The sequence below is a fragment of the Ursus americanus genome, chromosome 15 (assembly GCF_024610735.1).
Source record: "Ursus americanus isolate L20-20 chromosome 15, mUrsAme1.1.p, whole genome shotgun sequence".
NCBI lineage: Eukaryota > Metazoa > Chordata > Mammalia > Carnivora > Ursidae > Ursus > Ursus americanus.
The window spans coordinates 61129459-61145070 of NC_142141.1; the positions used below are offsets into that span (position 1 = coordinate 61129459).

General features: G+C 46.0%; 1 protein-coding gene across 1 annotated transcript in view; it reads right to left on the minus strand.

Annotated features, from left to right (window-relative positions):
- The window catches only part of ADAMTS16 (ADAM metallopeptidase with thrombospondin type 1 motif 16), a 148356-nt gene that overhangs the window by 58904 nt on the left and 73840 nt on the right, over positions 1-15612 (minus strand). Inside the window, exons 12-17 of the mRNA XM_045807991.2 lie at positions 11193-11341; positions 9547-9719; positions 7663-7793; positions 5643-5766; positions 4998-5242; positions 3000-3138 (exon numbers count right to left, since the gene is read on the minus strand). Of these exons, the coding sequence (XP_045663947.2) occupies positions 3000-3138; positions 4998-5242; positions 5643-5766; positions 7663-7793; positions 9547-9719; positions 11193-11341 (961 nt within the window). The remainder of the gene's footprint in view (positions 1-2999; positions 3139-4997; positions 5243-5642; positions 5767-7662; positions 7794-9546; positions 9720-11192; positions 11342-15612) is intronic.

Here is a 15612-nt window from a genome sequence, read left to right on the forward strand (position 1 = left end):
AAGTTCAAAAAGGCATAGACAGCGAACTCTGGGCAACTGTTTCATCAAGACAACCGCTTGGTATCAAGTCTGGGGAACGAAACGCCCCCAACTGAAAATGAATCACTGTCATTAATCCTTGGCAAATAACCCAGTTATTTCAGCCTACTGGGGGAGGTGTGACAACTCCATCAAACACAGATCCAAAAATAGCCCATGTTAGGACTGAACAGGACAAAGCCTTGACCTTCAAGTGGTCGCAAAAGGAAGCACTGCCTGGTCCACCAGGGCCTTCTACTCGCCGCCTTTCAGGCTTCTGTTCAGGGGATGGCCATTCCCATCGATCAGAAAATGCTCTATTGTGAAGGGAAGACGTAGGCTGAAATCACTGTGCTTCCTGGTAGAATCATCTTTGTTCAAGAATGTGAACGGACACCAGCCTGTGAGCAACGTGGACAGTTAGAAGTCTGCCCATGGTGGGAGGCACACGGGGTCAGTTGAGCTGTTTGAATCCACACCACCTGCTGGGTTATCTGGGACAATCCCTGAAACTTCTGAGCCTCTGGTTTCTACAGAACGAGGGGAAATAATAACAAGACCTCCGAGACGCAAATAATGATTGCTTCCAGGCACTGATACTCGTAAAACCTTACAGCCTCAAGGACATGAAGGGCTGTTGCAAAGATTTGGTGGGTGGTGCTCTCCTGCAGCCCAGAGCTGCCCCCCCAGCAAGCACGTCCTGTCTCCACTCTCAACCCCCGCTGCGGGTTTCCACAAGACAGTGTACGTGACAACACACAGTAGGTGCCCAATAAATGGCAACAGTGTTTTTCTCACCATCCTCTTGCTCCTCTGGAGAATTAATCCTGGGGGCGCTGAGAGAGCAGGAGAGTGAAGGCATGCTGTATCCTTTCACGGAAACAGGGGAGGGTCCAGGTAACCCTTCCTGAGGGTTCCCATGTGGCCAGTGAGGGGTACTTGGAGTGAGTGCTGAGTCTCGGGGCCCAGGCAGGTCAGGTTTCTACCGGGAAGACTCAGAGGAGCCACATCCTACCCGAGCTGGTGAAGGTCAGGCACCCTGTGCCCCATCTAGTTGTGGAACTGACAAACCCTAATTTCCCATCACTTTTTCCACCCAAATTGAAAACAAACAACACATTCACTGACTCTATAATGCAATTCTTTAAGCAAATGACTATGGAATGGATTCTGGGTTGGTTTCCTCTAGAAACCTCAATGTGCGAATTATTCCCGAGGGCTAGTCAGGTGATTTGCAAGTACGCTAATCACACATTCAGCATTTTCGGGATCCTGAGACAACTAACTCGGTAACAGCTGAGGAAACCAAGTGCTCCTTGGAACGGCTGACTCGCAAAGGGGACATGAGTGAAGCTGCCATAAGAAACAGAGGTGCAGACCCACCACCCTCTGCAGGCGTTCCCATGCAATTCCTTCTATTTCTTCCACCAAATGAAAATGTACAAAGAAGAGTTCTGAAAATCCTTACAACGTCTTTACACAAATATAAAGCTTTGTCATTGTTATTTTAATCAAACTCTATTAGATATTCCTAAATAGGGATGGATAAAATCAAGTACATTCAATATAATCTGTGAAAGCATGAGGGGTGGTTGTAAGATCAGAAGAAAAAGAGAAGAGAAATAAGTATGATTAGAAATTAATTTTCCCATTTCACGCACATGGGATGCCTGTGAACATAGTTCTGTTCCTCCATTCCCTGAGTGGGGGGCACATGGCAGCTCCTCTGGTCCCATCCCCAGTGAGGGGGCCCCATATACTCTTATTTTGTAGAGAGGAGTATATTTGCTTGCTCTCCTTGTGCGCAGAAGGGAATCATATTTTTCCTTAGGAAGCTCTTAATGTCAGAATTTAAATATGATTTCAATGTTTTACTTTTAGTTAATAATGGGAAGTTACTGTGTGTCAAGCACGTTAGTGTTAACTGTCCAGACTTAACGTTTTTTGGTTAATCTTTGTTTTTCTCTACTTTTATCATGTCTTTTATTAGAACTACTATTAACAATATATGAATTTATTTCTACTTTTTCCTTATTCGTTAGATTCTTACTTTATGCAACTCTCCATTTTGTGTACCTATTTACTTAAATGTACACCTGTCTAATTTCTTAATTATTAAAAGCTGGAATTCACAAAGCTGAAATCTGTCTATCTTTATGAAAACTTGTCTGTTCTCTAAATATCAGAATTGAGTATTGTGTTTCTAAATTTGAAAAATTTACCCGCCACCCTTTGTCAGACAATATGTCTGGCTCTAGCTGAGAATGTTCCTGTACTGAACTAACTTTATCAATTTAGACATTCTTTTATACGCAAACAATGAATCATGGAACACTACACCAAAAACTAATGATGTACTGTATGGTGAATAATGTATCCTAAAAAATAACTTAGACATTCTTATGGTCAAATTTTTATGGTATTAACATGACCAAGTCATTGACTCTCATGAGAAATTCTTCTTTCTGACATGCTGTTTCTGGTCATTTCCACTGCAATTTGCATAAAATTCCCAGAGTTTCTGAGTGAATTTCAATATACAACTTCATAGTAAATTTTGTGAGCAAGACCAACTGACAAAAACCTCCATCTGTATCACAGTATTTTCAATGTGAGCCTCTATTTCGTATCACCAACACGATACATACAATAATTGAGTGAATTTCATTTCAATAATCTCAAATAATGAAACTATTCTTTATCAAATCTTCACTTAGAAAGTAGAAACCAATTCAGTGCATGACTTCCTCAGAGCCACACGCTGACGTAGATGACCGGAGAAGGCAGGCGAGGCCTTCGAGGGACATTCAGAGCCACTGCTCTCCGCTCTCCCTCTGGGGACTGGCTACTCGCCTCAAGCAGAAGCCCTGAGCTACCTGCCCGTATGCGGTGAGGACCCATGAGTGCAGCGTGCCCATGGCCCCAAATGCACCCTGGCCCCTCAGGGCTCACCACCAGGGGAGGCGTGAGAAGTGACCTACCCCCTCCACAGGACACGGAGCACTCGGAGCGGACGATGGCCCACGTGTAGCGAGGCTGGCCACCAGGCTTCTTCTCCCCCCGCAGCCGAGGCACCGAGTACTCCCAGGCAACACCCGGGTTCCTTCCCTGAAACAGAAGCTATAAAATAAAAAAGGGGGAAAATAGAACAAGTTAAAATGGAACTGATAAACATAAGCTAATTTTTATTTTTTTTAAATAATACTTAATAGTATCAACAATAAGTTGGTTGCAGTGAGAAACATTGTCCAGCCTCCAAAATTTATATGAACTTTCTAAACAGAAATGAACTGTCAGCAAGAACCAAGCACATTTAGAAAAATGTAGACATTTCACTCTTTTGCCTTATATTTAGTATATTCCTCCATGCAAGCCTTCGAACACCTTTGCAACCTAACTAAATATTTGGTTACTTCCCCCAATGTTTCCTTGGGATCCCCTGCAAATCCTGTCCATCGGAGTGAATCAGAAAGCGATGCCTGTAAAGCACCGTCCGGCTTCCCAGTGAGCTCCAAGCAACCCAGGACCTTGAGTGGTATCACCCATGCCACCACCAAAGCCAAGTCAGAGGACCTGCTAGTGTGACTGGACGCAGAGGTCTTTCGCCAACTGGCATGCACCCTGTAGTTCCAGGAGAAAACTGTCTTATCAGTAAAGATCTTTTAGGTTGAGGCTGTCCGTGAGCCGTGGCTTAGCACCTTGCGTTTGGACTCTATCTCCTAGCCTGAAACCCGATCGTATGGACTAGTCCCTTTCACTCATGAATGTTTCAGATCCACTGATCTCAGTGAGAAGGTTTTTTATTTTGGAAACCTCACCATTAATCCATTGATAGAAATTCCATCTTTGAGGCTTAGAGCCTGTATTGGTCCTGCTGTGATGCGCTTCCCTGACAACCTGGCACTGCGTTCCCCTCCCTGACAACACAGCATAGTTGCTGAAGGTGTTGTAGGACAGGGGCGAGCCCCGGACAGGTGGCTGCACAGCAAGGCCACTGAGATGCTCTCCCGTCTGACATCCTGAGTCTTTGCAACTCTGCTTCCCTCCAGAACAGTTCCTAATAAGCCATGTTCATCTTCACACTTGACCTATCTCACCTTGTGTGTGATTATTCGAGCTGAAGCCTGAGAGGATGGGAGAAATAATCAGGGCAGGAATTCAGGGCAAGGAGAACAGCTCAGAGTCAGGAGGGGAGACAGAGGTGGGATGTGTGCAGATGCGGCGGCTGCCCCCAGACCACCCGGAGAAGCATCTCCCAGGAAGATACAGGAGGACAGGAGGGGGATGCCTGGCCCCAGAGCAGGTGGGGAGCATCTGGGGAGCTCACTTCTGCATACCCAGTTGTGGGCTAATAGGGTAACTTTTGAACCAAGTGCTTTAACCGTGCACAGAAACACAGAAAGGTAAGGAGTTAGCATATCCAGTGCCAGCCACCTCCATCTGCCCAGTCCCATGGGGACAGATCGTGTTGTAGGAAGAGCCTAATTACAGCTTGTGAGCCTCTGTGGTCATGAGTAGAGAACAGAAGGGCAATGGGTCAAGAGGTGGTTGTGCGGCCCTCTCCTTGCACACCGGGACCCGTGTGAGGGCACAGTGGGGGCCTTGCTTCTGGGGGCTCATCACACTCCCATTCCACAGGATTCAGTGGAAAGCTGACCTCACCCCAAACAGAGGCACCAACAGAGTCCCCCAAGCATGCCAGCTTCTCACTGCCAGAGAGCTTTCAGGATGGGGCAGACTGGTAAAAATCCACCGAGAAGGACCCCCAGCAGGAGCAGCATGACGTGCACAAATACAGATGTGATGAGGCCCCAAGAACGGGAAGAGCCTGAGCCCACGGCCCCACCCAGTGCATCCATTAGTCTTGTTTCTGAGATGCCATCAAACCGCACACATTACTCTGTGCCAATAGCCCTGGATCGGCACCAACACCCGAAGACCCGCACTCCCAGCCCGAAGACGAGAAGCCTGGGGTCTACCTCCACAACCAGCGTTTCGTTGGTCGGCCCAGACGAGGTTAAGCTCTCCGGCTCGTGGGAGGACCGTCTGTACTCGAACGTGGTGCCTGAAAACCTGTAGCGGCCGGGCCAGTCTACCGTCCAGTGTCCGTTCAGGTGGTATTTTTTGAGGGCGTTGCGCACAGAGATGTAGGAGGTAGACACGTTCATCTCGTGGATGCGGATACTCCGGGCTCCAGCAGGAATGGTGACCACCTGATAATACTCTACAGTAAAGGACACAGGAGCGGGGGAATGTGGTATCTCATTGGATAGCGCCTAGGCGCAAGCCCTATGCCCCCGGGGTTCCCCACCACCAACACCTGAGGATCCACATTGGGAACCAGGAGAAACTGTGGTGTGGCAGTCAGTTCCATCGGGTCTTTAAGTGACTTGTTGGGTTTTTTTTAATTGGAGCAGAGCTATTACCATTCTCGCTAATAGTAACCTAGCAACCACTTCCCACCCAAAGGAAAGGCTTGACAAGCATAGCAGGGAAGGAGATTGTGTAGGTCTTTGCAGGACCCTTAAGGCTGCTGTTTCCACTGCACCTCAAGGGGTTCCCGCCAGGAAGTTCCACTCGCCATCTTCTCCGCTCAACACCTGCAGGCAGCTCCGCGTACTCACGGTTGGCGCCGTGGTGCTTGGCGTAGAGCCCCTGGTGCGTCGTGCAGTCTGAGTTATTGCCCCTGCACACACCGCAGGAGTCTTCCACAGCATCGGACCCAAGGACGTGGTCACATCCGACTCTCTGGGGAACCGGGGTCACACGTCATTCGTGCAAGAGAAGACGACAAGAGCGAAGTCACAACCCTTCAGTGAGCAACCCCCCCGCAAAGGCAGAACATCTCACCCACACAGGGTAGTTCACAAATATTTATTGGATACCAAATATGTGCACAGCGAGACTGAAACTCGACTCTCGGGTCCAAAGGAGGAAACCCTGACACCTGTCCTCTTTGGTATGGTCACACGACCTCAGTATCTGGAGCCCTCAGTTAAATCTCTCAGATTGTCTCGTGGGAGAGAACAGTGCATTTCAGACGGACACAAAGCTCTTCTTCGTGGAAATGACAAGCCATGTGTCCACAGGAGGGTCCGCTGGACCATGCCGCCACGCCTCTGAATCGCCGTGTGCAATGCAGAGAAGTAACACCCGCCACGGGGGAATTATTCCCAGCAGTACCTTATGTAACGGGCATATTTGTTTACTGTCTTCGCACTTAAGGGACTCTTTATAGTGTCTGTGGTGCCTGCTAGCGTTACACTTCCTAACAAAGAGTTTAGTGTATACTCCATTCAGAAATGAAGTAACTACAGCCCGCAACTCCTTGCTGGAAATCCTTAGGGCCAGATGCATTTCAGAGCTCAGTGTTTTTGGATTTTAGGAAGGTAATTAACATATTATGCACATAACATGAGAGTCCCAGCAGGGTCCAGGGCAGCACCCCTAATAAAACACATACGTGATGTTTCTACAGCAAAATGTGAACATCTTCACTCTAAGTGGACTAAATAAAACTGACAAATATATCAGTTCAGGGCAGGTTCTGGCCAGCGAACAAACTCAGGGCACCTTATATTGTGCAACCTAATGAACTTTCCATCTGATAGCTTCTGGGATTTCAGAACTACACATAAGGGATTGTGATACTGTATCATGACGAATACCCCAAAATAATGAAATATTTAACAAATCAACTAGTAATTAGACAAAATGGACAGAGATCTGAACATTTTAAAGCTGAAAGAGATCTCGATGGAACAGAGTTGATCTTCACTTGGTAAAAAGTATGACCCTGCGTGTCTCAGCGGATGACCCAACTTTACTCGGTCATCCAACTTAGAGAAATCTAGAATGAAGACCAAGGTCCTTGGACTCATGGGTATGCATTCTGAGTCACTACAAGGAAAAACCCATTGTTCACATTCAGTGTATTTGATCTCCTAAGGTTTTCACTTTCTGCATATAACAGAATTTCTTCCCCATCTCACCTCTGCGGGGGGCGGCAAGCTCAGGGCTCTATGGCCACTTAGTCGCCAATCTTTCCCAGCTTGTCTTCTAAGTCCCTCCACAGAAGAGACCCCTGCATGATGCAAAGTGGCCTCCGGGCTCAAAGCTGCCCCCATCCGTGCTGCCCACCCTACTGCAGGCTGATCCCCACTCTGCTCCTCCCTGATGTGAGGATACAAGCCCTCTGGGCACCCCTTCCTGCTCCCTCATCTCCCTCGGCACCCCGGCGCTGCCTGCCCTCGGGTACTCTGATGCCTGAGTCGGGTCCTATCAACCCACGCTTTTTTGCAGGACCCTGTTCCCAGTCTGCTCCCCCAGACCCTTCTGCCAACTCACCCTTCCAGATCTAGCTCAGAAGCTCCCTTCTCCAAGGAGCCCTGCAAGTCCCCCAGAACCGCATCCAGGAAGGAATCAGCTCTCCCCTGCTCCCCATTCTCTGCCTGCACCTGGACTGCAGCAAGTCCCATGTGTCTCAGTGTGTGTTCGTCTGGCTCCCCTCCCCACCCACCTGGCTGTGAATCGGAGAGAAACGGCGGGATTTAAATGTCTGGTGTCTTTAGCCCCTTAGAGGACGCCTGGCACAGAGCAGACTGTCTGGACACATGTGTTGAATGAATGAACGATCATTATTACCTCACATATCCCATCTATACAAACATTACGGCTATCCTCCGAGCATGGAGTCCCATCTTTGACTTTATTTGACAAAGAAAAGAAGAAATCAAATCCTTCTGCGATACAGTAGAGTTTGCATAAGTGCTGATCTTAAAAAGAAATACACACACAAACACAAATAAGAAAGATACTTAAGCTCTGATCATTTTTGCTCTAAATTTTAGATAGACTTTTTAAAGTTTCTTTTTTCCCATAAAATAACTTCCACACAATATTCATTGCAAAGACATTTTTGTATAGTTGTCTCACGAGGCTTGGATTTTTTTCCCTTTGATTTTTGATTTGTATAAGGCTTCAGTAGTAATTTTTACTCTTCTGTGTCCTTTCCTATCCTTGTTCTTTACCCAGTGGTCGGCACATAGTAGGCATTCAATAAATATTTGTTGCTTGAATACAACATGACTGTTCCACTATTTCACTAGTATGAGTAACTATTCTCTTGTAGACATGCAAAAGGTCATTACCGTTTAGTAGCAATATATAAAACTCTCACAAATGAAATGTAATAAAAGAATTCAAATGATCACCAAATTTCTTAATAGCTAACGCATCTGATGAAATATATATTTGAACCAATAAAAGGAATAACTTTTAGAGGAAACCTCCCCAGGATAATGTTTTCTACAAATGTAAGGACTGTCGAAGCACATTGACACATGGAGACTAAAGGTATCATTGTACACGTAAGCGTGGCCGATCAAGTTGACCTCCTCTCTTGATAATCTAGTTCAAAGATTTTATGATTTACTTAATTAATATGGACTTCCATAGAAGCTTTTTTCCCTTCATTGTTCTTGGTAAACAAGGGAAAAGTTGATAATGAAATTATACTCTGCCTTAGGAATTTTCATGAGCTCAAGACTCATCTACAAATATTTTCTTTATTGAACAAGATGAAACCAACTGAATAACCTTAAGAATCGAGTTGAGTGTGTGCTTCCACGATTAATGTATTTATTTCCTGAGATCACAGAGTCGGGAGTAACATACATATTTTGACCTCAATTTCAAAGACCTTTCTCCTTTTTCACCCACCGATTTATTATTTCTCACTGGCTCAAATTTTACTGAGTTTAGGAGTTCAAAACACAACCAAAAATGCTTTGTGTGAAACTGCTTAAAATTTTCCTTCGAGACCATACTGACTTCATAAAGCTCTCACCATGCAAACATTGTGTCTATTGGGCTGGAGAAGGGTAATGTCAGAGGAGATTCATGTATTTCTAAAGTGTCACTTGCACAGTATTCCCAGTTTCAGAGAGCAAAATGACTGGCTGTTCCTCGAATTTCTCCTTAAATTATGCCAATTGAGCTACCAGTTTCAAGTTATTTTAATCTTAGGAATAATACATCTTTCTGTCAACCTGGAGAGTAAAATCGGACATATGGTGCAAAGAACCTTCTTGGTTTAGATCAAGACTTTTGAAAATAGTACGCTTGAAAATGATCTGATTTTCCGAAAGATGCTAACCGTCTGCTCTCATTCTTGGGCCAGGGTGACATGCGTATAGCAGCATCACCATCGACTGCCGTGATTTGTACTAAGGAAAACGCTGATCCATGATCAGTATAAATCATCTAGTTTGAATGCTTTGTCACTTCTTGGAGGATCTCACTGTATGGTGCGCACCCTCTCTAGCTGCTTGTTAATTCCTGACCACACAGCTGCTCAAGTTTAGACCAGAAGCTGGTGGCCACAGGGCAGGCGGAAGAGCCTGTGGCAGTCACCTCACACAGCGGTACGGTCTGTCCGAACAGCAAACTTAAGATCGTGTCGCTCTTGAAAGAGTATACAGGTAACAAAGCACGAGGCTGGTACTAGGAGAGGGATTTAGGATTTACCTTCCACTTGGGTGTAGGGCTTCCACGTGTAGCGCCATCCTCGGAACCGTTTGCCATTGTACTCAGCGCACTGCAGCGCACGGAAGTCAATGCTGTTGTGCGGACATTGCTGACTGTTGCAAAGCCTCAGAGTACGAGTCGAGCCCTCACAAAACTTGCCTCCATGCGATGGTCTGGAATGGTTAGAAACCTTGCATTTAATAGCGACTCTCCCCTCCCTGGAAACTAGGCTTATTGGAGAGGTGAGCAGATTCTGTTAAACTGCTCACAGTAACCGAGGAAGAAGCCTGCATCTCTAGGGGACCCTGGCCCTTTCTTACCATGATATGGGCTGTGTTATTGACATCAGCAGGGCAAGTTACGATGCGGAAGTGGGTCTGCCTGCCATCTGTTCACTGCTGGCTTCCAGAACCCCTGCAGAAGGCAGGGGGCCATCGCGGTTCTCCACACTCCATAGAGGAGGGACCACGAAGTGAGGGCGGCTGTCCCAGGACCTCACAGTGGACAGAAGGCAGAGCTGAGACTGACATTCAAATAACGTCACTTTCCAGATGGCAGCTTCTTCTACCACCAGCTTCCCTGCGGCCAGGCCAGGCCAGTAGATCAGCTCAGACGCAGTCACCTTCTGCCGCTTGGTGCTGACAGCAGAGTCCCTGTTTACCCCCCTGGAATCCATGTGGACGCACCATGGTGAGGGCATCCTCTAGACAGCCAAGGGACGTACTGGGTGTCACCCATTAAAGACACGACCAAAGAGCTGTGATATGACTCATGTTTTAAATCAACTGAGGTGCAAAAGGAGAATTGGGAACCCCCCCCCAACCCACTACTCTGAGGACCACTTCTGAAGGTCGTGTCTTCTCACAGAAGGTCATGATTGAACCATGGGTTGTAAAAGTAAATATATTGGTTGAAAAACCAAACATTTGGCTTTTTTCACATAAAAAATAGTTCTTACTGATTTTTATTCATTTGTGTTCTCTATGCTCATGATTGATTTGCTTATTTTAGGCAGATCCTTTGGCATTTCACATAAATGTGGTAAAAATCCATTTCTTGAATATCACTGCTGGGTCTGTTTCCCTGTGCTATGGTCAAGTAGTTTTAAGCATCTTAATTTATGCCGAAGAGATACCACTGTTTGAGAAATACTTGACTAAAATGACTTCCCTGCTTAATGATTCTTTTTTTTTTAATTCCAGTATAGTGAACATATGGTGTAATATTCAGAGGTATGTTAGAGTGATTCAACACTTCCATGTATCACCTAGTGTCATGATGACAGGTGCCCTCCTTCATCCCCATCACCTGTTTCCCTTGTCCCCCCACACACCTTCCCTCTGGTGACCATCAGTGTGTTCTCTGGAGTTAAGAGTTGTTTCTTGCTTTGTCTCCCTCTTTCTCTAATTTCCCCCTTTGTTGTTTGTTTCTTAAGTTCCACATATGAGTGAAGTCATATGATATCTGTCTTTCTCTGACTGACTTATTTGGCTTAGCACAACACCCTCTGGCTCCATCCGCGTGATTGGACCTTCTCACTGATCCCTATAAACTACGTGACGGACAGACCAGTATCACCGTACACAGCTGTTGGGAAGTTCACAGCATAGAAATCACTCGTGAGGAGGAAGTGCAAACGTGCTTACTTGGGATTTGTGCACAGGCGGTCTCTGTGAGACACCCCTCCTCCACAGGTCCTGGAGCAAGGGGACCAGGAAGACCAGTCTGACCAATGGCCATGGGTGGGCTTGGGGCCTTCGTCACCATATTTCACACACTGTCCTCCACGGCACCACTAAAAGTCAAGGAAAAGAAAAAAGAAAAAAGAAAGGTTGACATGGGTCACGGATGGACGGGTGGGTCCATGGCTGCCATAACGTTCAGCCTGGGGAGTTCTGTAGGACAGGAAGACATCAACACCCACCTTCGGGTAGCACATAACACAAATAGTTAATGTAGTTTCTTCTTTCTTTCCAAACCTAACATGGTTTTATAAATCCCCACAGAGGGAAGATCCAGAGAAGAGTCATTTTCTAATGTCTGAGCTGCTGGAGTTCTGCACATTTAATTAAGTAGTGCCGCACGGACATTCAGCCCGACGGTTGAGCTCTCCATGAGTGAACTCCAACCTCTCCTGGAACAACGTGCTTTTCATAGCTCTTTAAGAACAGACAGAGTCTCGGGTGGAAAAGTCCAGCTGGAGGTTCCATGTGACTCAACACCTTGTCATTTCTGGCCGGTACTCTGCACCTTCACACCCAAGCACCTGGGCTCGGAGCCTGGAGCCTGGGGGTTGTCAGTGGAGGCATGTCAGAGGTCAGACGGCTTCCCGAGGAGCTGAAACAACCCACACAGGAGCTCCATCTGTCCCTACGAGCCTGGAGATGCTATCATCTCTCCTCTCTCATGAGGAGCGCTCGTCAATGTTAGTTCATGCTAAAAGCCATCACACGTAAAGGCCACACAACATCTAACATCGTGTTTAGCGGTGCTGGTTTTCTACCCATGGTTTGGTATAGACTTCAAGGGTCGTTAGGCCATCTGTTGAGAGGAGAAAAGGAACTTGCTTGTTCCTTGTGGCTGGCCTGCATGGAGCAGCAGCACCCGGCCTGAGGGCTGGGGGTGGGGGTGTGGTGAGGTCTCCTTCTGTCTGTCTCCCAGATGAGGGCCACCAGATTTGTTCTGGGTGAAAAAAATGGGGCTTTAAAGGGGAAAATAATAATACTTCCATTATTAATTGTTGTGTTCGGTGAAAACATATCAAGTTGCTGATATCTGACCACTGTTGTCACACAGAAATGGCAGTTATAAGTGGTTTAATATCATTTGAGGAAGAAAAATTGAACAGAAGTAATTCTGAGGACTAAAACCTCATCCATTCAATTCTCTGATTCTTTCGGAGAAATAAATACATAAATACGTGAGTAAGTCTCTCTTTCGTTACCTCCTGTCCACAACCCCAGGGGATAGAAAAAAGTCCTAGAGTCCCCCTGACACCATCAGCAAAATGAGGGGTGTGCAGCTGACGGCAAGACATCTGCTCCCTGATGGCCTTGTGAGTCCAAGGAGAGAGCTGGGTTTAGGCAAAGCGGGGGCCAGCTCCTGTGGACTTCGGGCAGGGCCCTGGGGCAAGGAGGGACACGGAGGGACACGGAGGGGCAAGGAGGGACAAGGACGGTATCTGTTGTGATTGTATTGTCCCATTTGAAAAGAATCATCTGATCAGAGCTTTCTAATACAAAGACAGAAAATGGGAAAGCAGGAACCCACATGTTGAAAACTCAGAAAATGTTTTTAGGTTTTAAAGTCACTTGAAATAATTCTTACTCTATGGTTATGATTAAGCCAATGACTTGGTTAAATTGATTTTGCTTTTGGTATTTAAGGATTACTTTAAGAAAATTTGGTTTAATTTTGTTTTAAAATTACACAAAATATTTACTTTTTTTCAAAATTTACAGTTTATTCTTTTTATTTTGTAATGTAGGAAAATTGTTATACAGATTAGTATTCCCTTGTCTTTGTAAGTGACAGCACGTTGCACACGTTCTTCCATTCTGCTTCTCCACCTGACAGTACGTCTGGAGATCATCTCTTGGAAGGGTGTAGACAGGTCTCTCATTCTGCATTTAGGGTTTTGCTCTCTTCGTGGACATTTGCACGATCCCCAGTCTTCGGCTGTCACAACTGCTGCTGCCGTGAGCAGCCTCGGCCATGCAACTTGTGCTGTTTGCGTCAGAGTAACCTTACAGGACTATCCTTTTAAAGGTTATTTTAAAAACCTTTCTGAAAATCTCAGGAGAAAGCACTACACCTTCTCCCATGGACGTTGGGGGATGCATGGGTGCGGGCAGACACAGACGCACAAACACGCACACTCACACCCACACAGGACCTGGACTATAATTCCACTCACGTCACAGACCTGTGGAGCCCATTGTGAGCAGGTCAGGGGAAGAGCCTGTGTTAAACAGACATAGGACATTTCAACCGAAACACCAGTTAAGTTTCCTAGGACCGTCCCATGTTTCTCACCGTTTTGTTTTTTTAATGGACACTGTGGCTTTTGAGAGAAGCCTTTACCTTAGCAAGCAAGATGGCACAATGAGTGCTTGTTTCTGCTGTGATACTGTCCCCAGGGTCTGCATGTCACACCTAAACCCAGCACACATGGGAAGCACCCTGATAAAGTACAACAGCAGACTTGGGGAGAGGAGAGGAAAAGAGCCTCTATATTCGTTCTGCTGCTGTGTGGCCTGGGGCAAGTTACTCAAGTGCTCTGAGCCTGCACATCCTCCTGAGAACCTTAGGGATGGTGCAAACTACCAGACTGAATTGTTCCAAAAATGCAATGCAATGACACAGACCAAGTACCTAGCACCAAGTATAAGTATAACATGAGAGTGGTTTAATACTACGTTAGGGAACCACGATCGTGAGAGAGCTAGAATCTGCTTTCATATGCATTAGGCTGTAGTCTGAACCCCTTGAACAGGATTTCCCATGATGTGAGGACAAAGGACGCTAGTGTCCTTTCCCTGGAAGGTTCCTGAGTGCTTAAGGGGGGGCTGCAATGGGCTCACCCTGACCGGGTGGTTGTGAGGACTGAATGTATGTGACGTACTAAGGATGGAGTCTGACACTACAAAATGCAATTTAGTCCATTTACCACATGCACAAGCATCAAAGACAGCACAGGATGGAGGGAAATAGGCTCCCACCCGGGAGAAAAGTGCACAGAAGTAGTATGGTTATTGCCAGTCATCCAGAACAGACCAGCTGCTCTGGGATTTCCCATAAGTATTGAGATACTGACTTCTGGTAATGCACACATCTAAACTGATAAACCTTAGGGACACCGGAGAATCTATAATACAGGAAGACATACAACTAACAGCAAAGGGAGCCTTCACAGGAGCCCCCAATGCTATCCCACTGTGGCCACCATGCAGCCCCTGGGCAGAGCACATCATTCCTGGGTAATTTTAGGCATGTATTCTGGCTTGATGTGCACAAATTCTTTTTTATATGAAGGAAAGGCCCATATTTGGAAGTACAAGGGAAACTAACTTAATAATACCAATGACCAATACCAATACCCAATAATACCAATGATCAATTTAACTGTGCTTTCGGGGTAAATAAAACATAAGAAGAATATACAGGTTATTCCGAGGAAGGCCCACAGCTCTGAAATCAGTCCTATAGGAAGTAGGTGGCTGGAAAAGCACCCGCGCCCGTGTACACTGAAACTCAGGGGCAACAGCGGGAAGGCAGCTAATCTTTCAGGAAATGGGTGTACTGTTGCAAACTATCACCCGAAGAGTAAGTTTTAGCCAATTATCTGCAGAAAGTGATGACCAGTGGCAGCTTAATACTCAGGCAACTCCCCAGGGTCCTGCGACAACAGGCATTTCCACACCACAGAGCATCCACATGTCCCTTTCCTCTTCGGAGAATCTAAAAGCATTTTTATTCAATTTTTGGGGGGTTATGAGTTATGTAACTACTGTTGCTTATGTCTCTGGAAGGATTTAATAATCCATCTCACCCTCTCTGGGGGACTGCAAATAAAGCACAGAGGCGCGTGCAGGACAAGTAGCAGCTGGGTGCTCTTCTCACATAAGCACACGCAGCTCTCTCCACGTCCCCAGTCAGTGTTGCAATAATTAACCCGAAAGCACAAGTCGCACTGTTTGTTAACATGTTTAACCCTCACTGCCCGTGCTCACTTTTAAATAGACTCAGACTGTGATATATTTGCTTTGGAATCTACACATAACAGATCAATGCTATTTAGGCATTTATCTCTTTCCTGTGCATTAGTGTTGCTAAAAAGGTCACACACCTAGTGGTACAGAAATGGGTACAGGGATCATTTGGGCACTTGGGTCCAATATATCTCTATCTTTATCAATGTTTTTGTATTTTAAAAAGAACAGTGCAACCACAGATTGAGTCAAAGGAATCAAGATAATACTCTTGGATGTTAAGGTAACTTATTTTTGAATTTCAGTGACAAAATTAGTCTCTCCCAGTGAGTTATACATGTGCTGTTTATTTCTT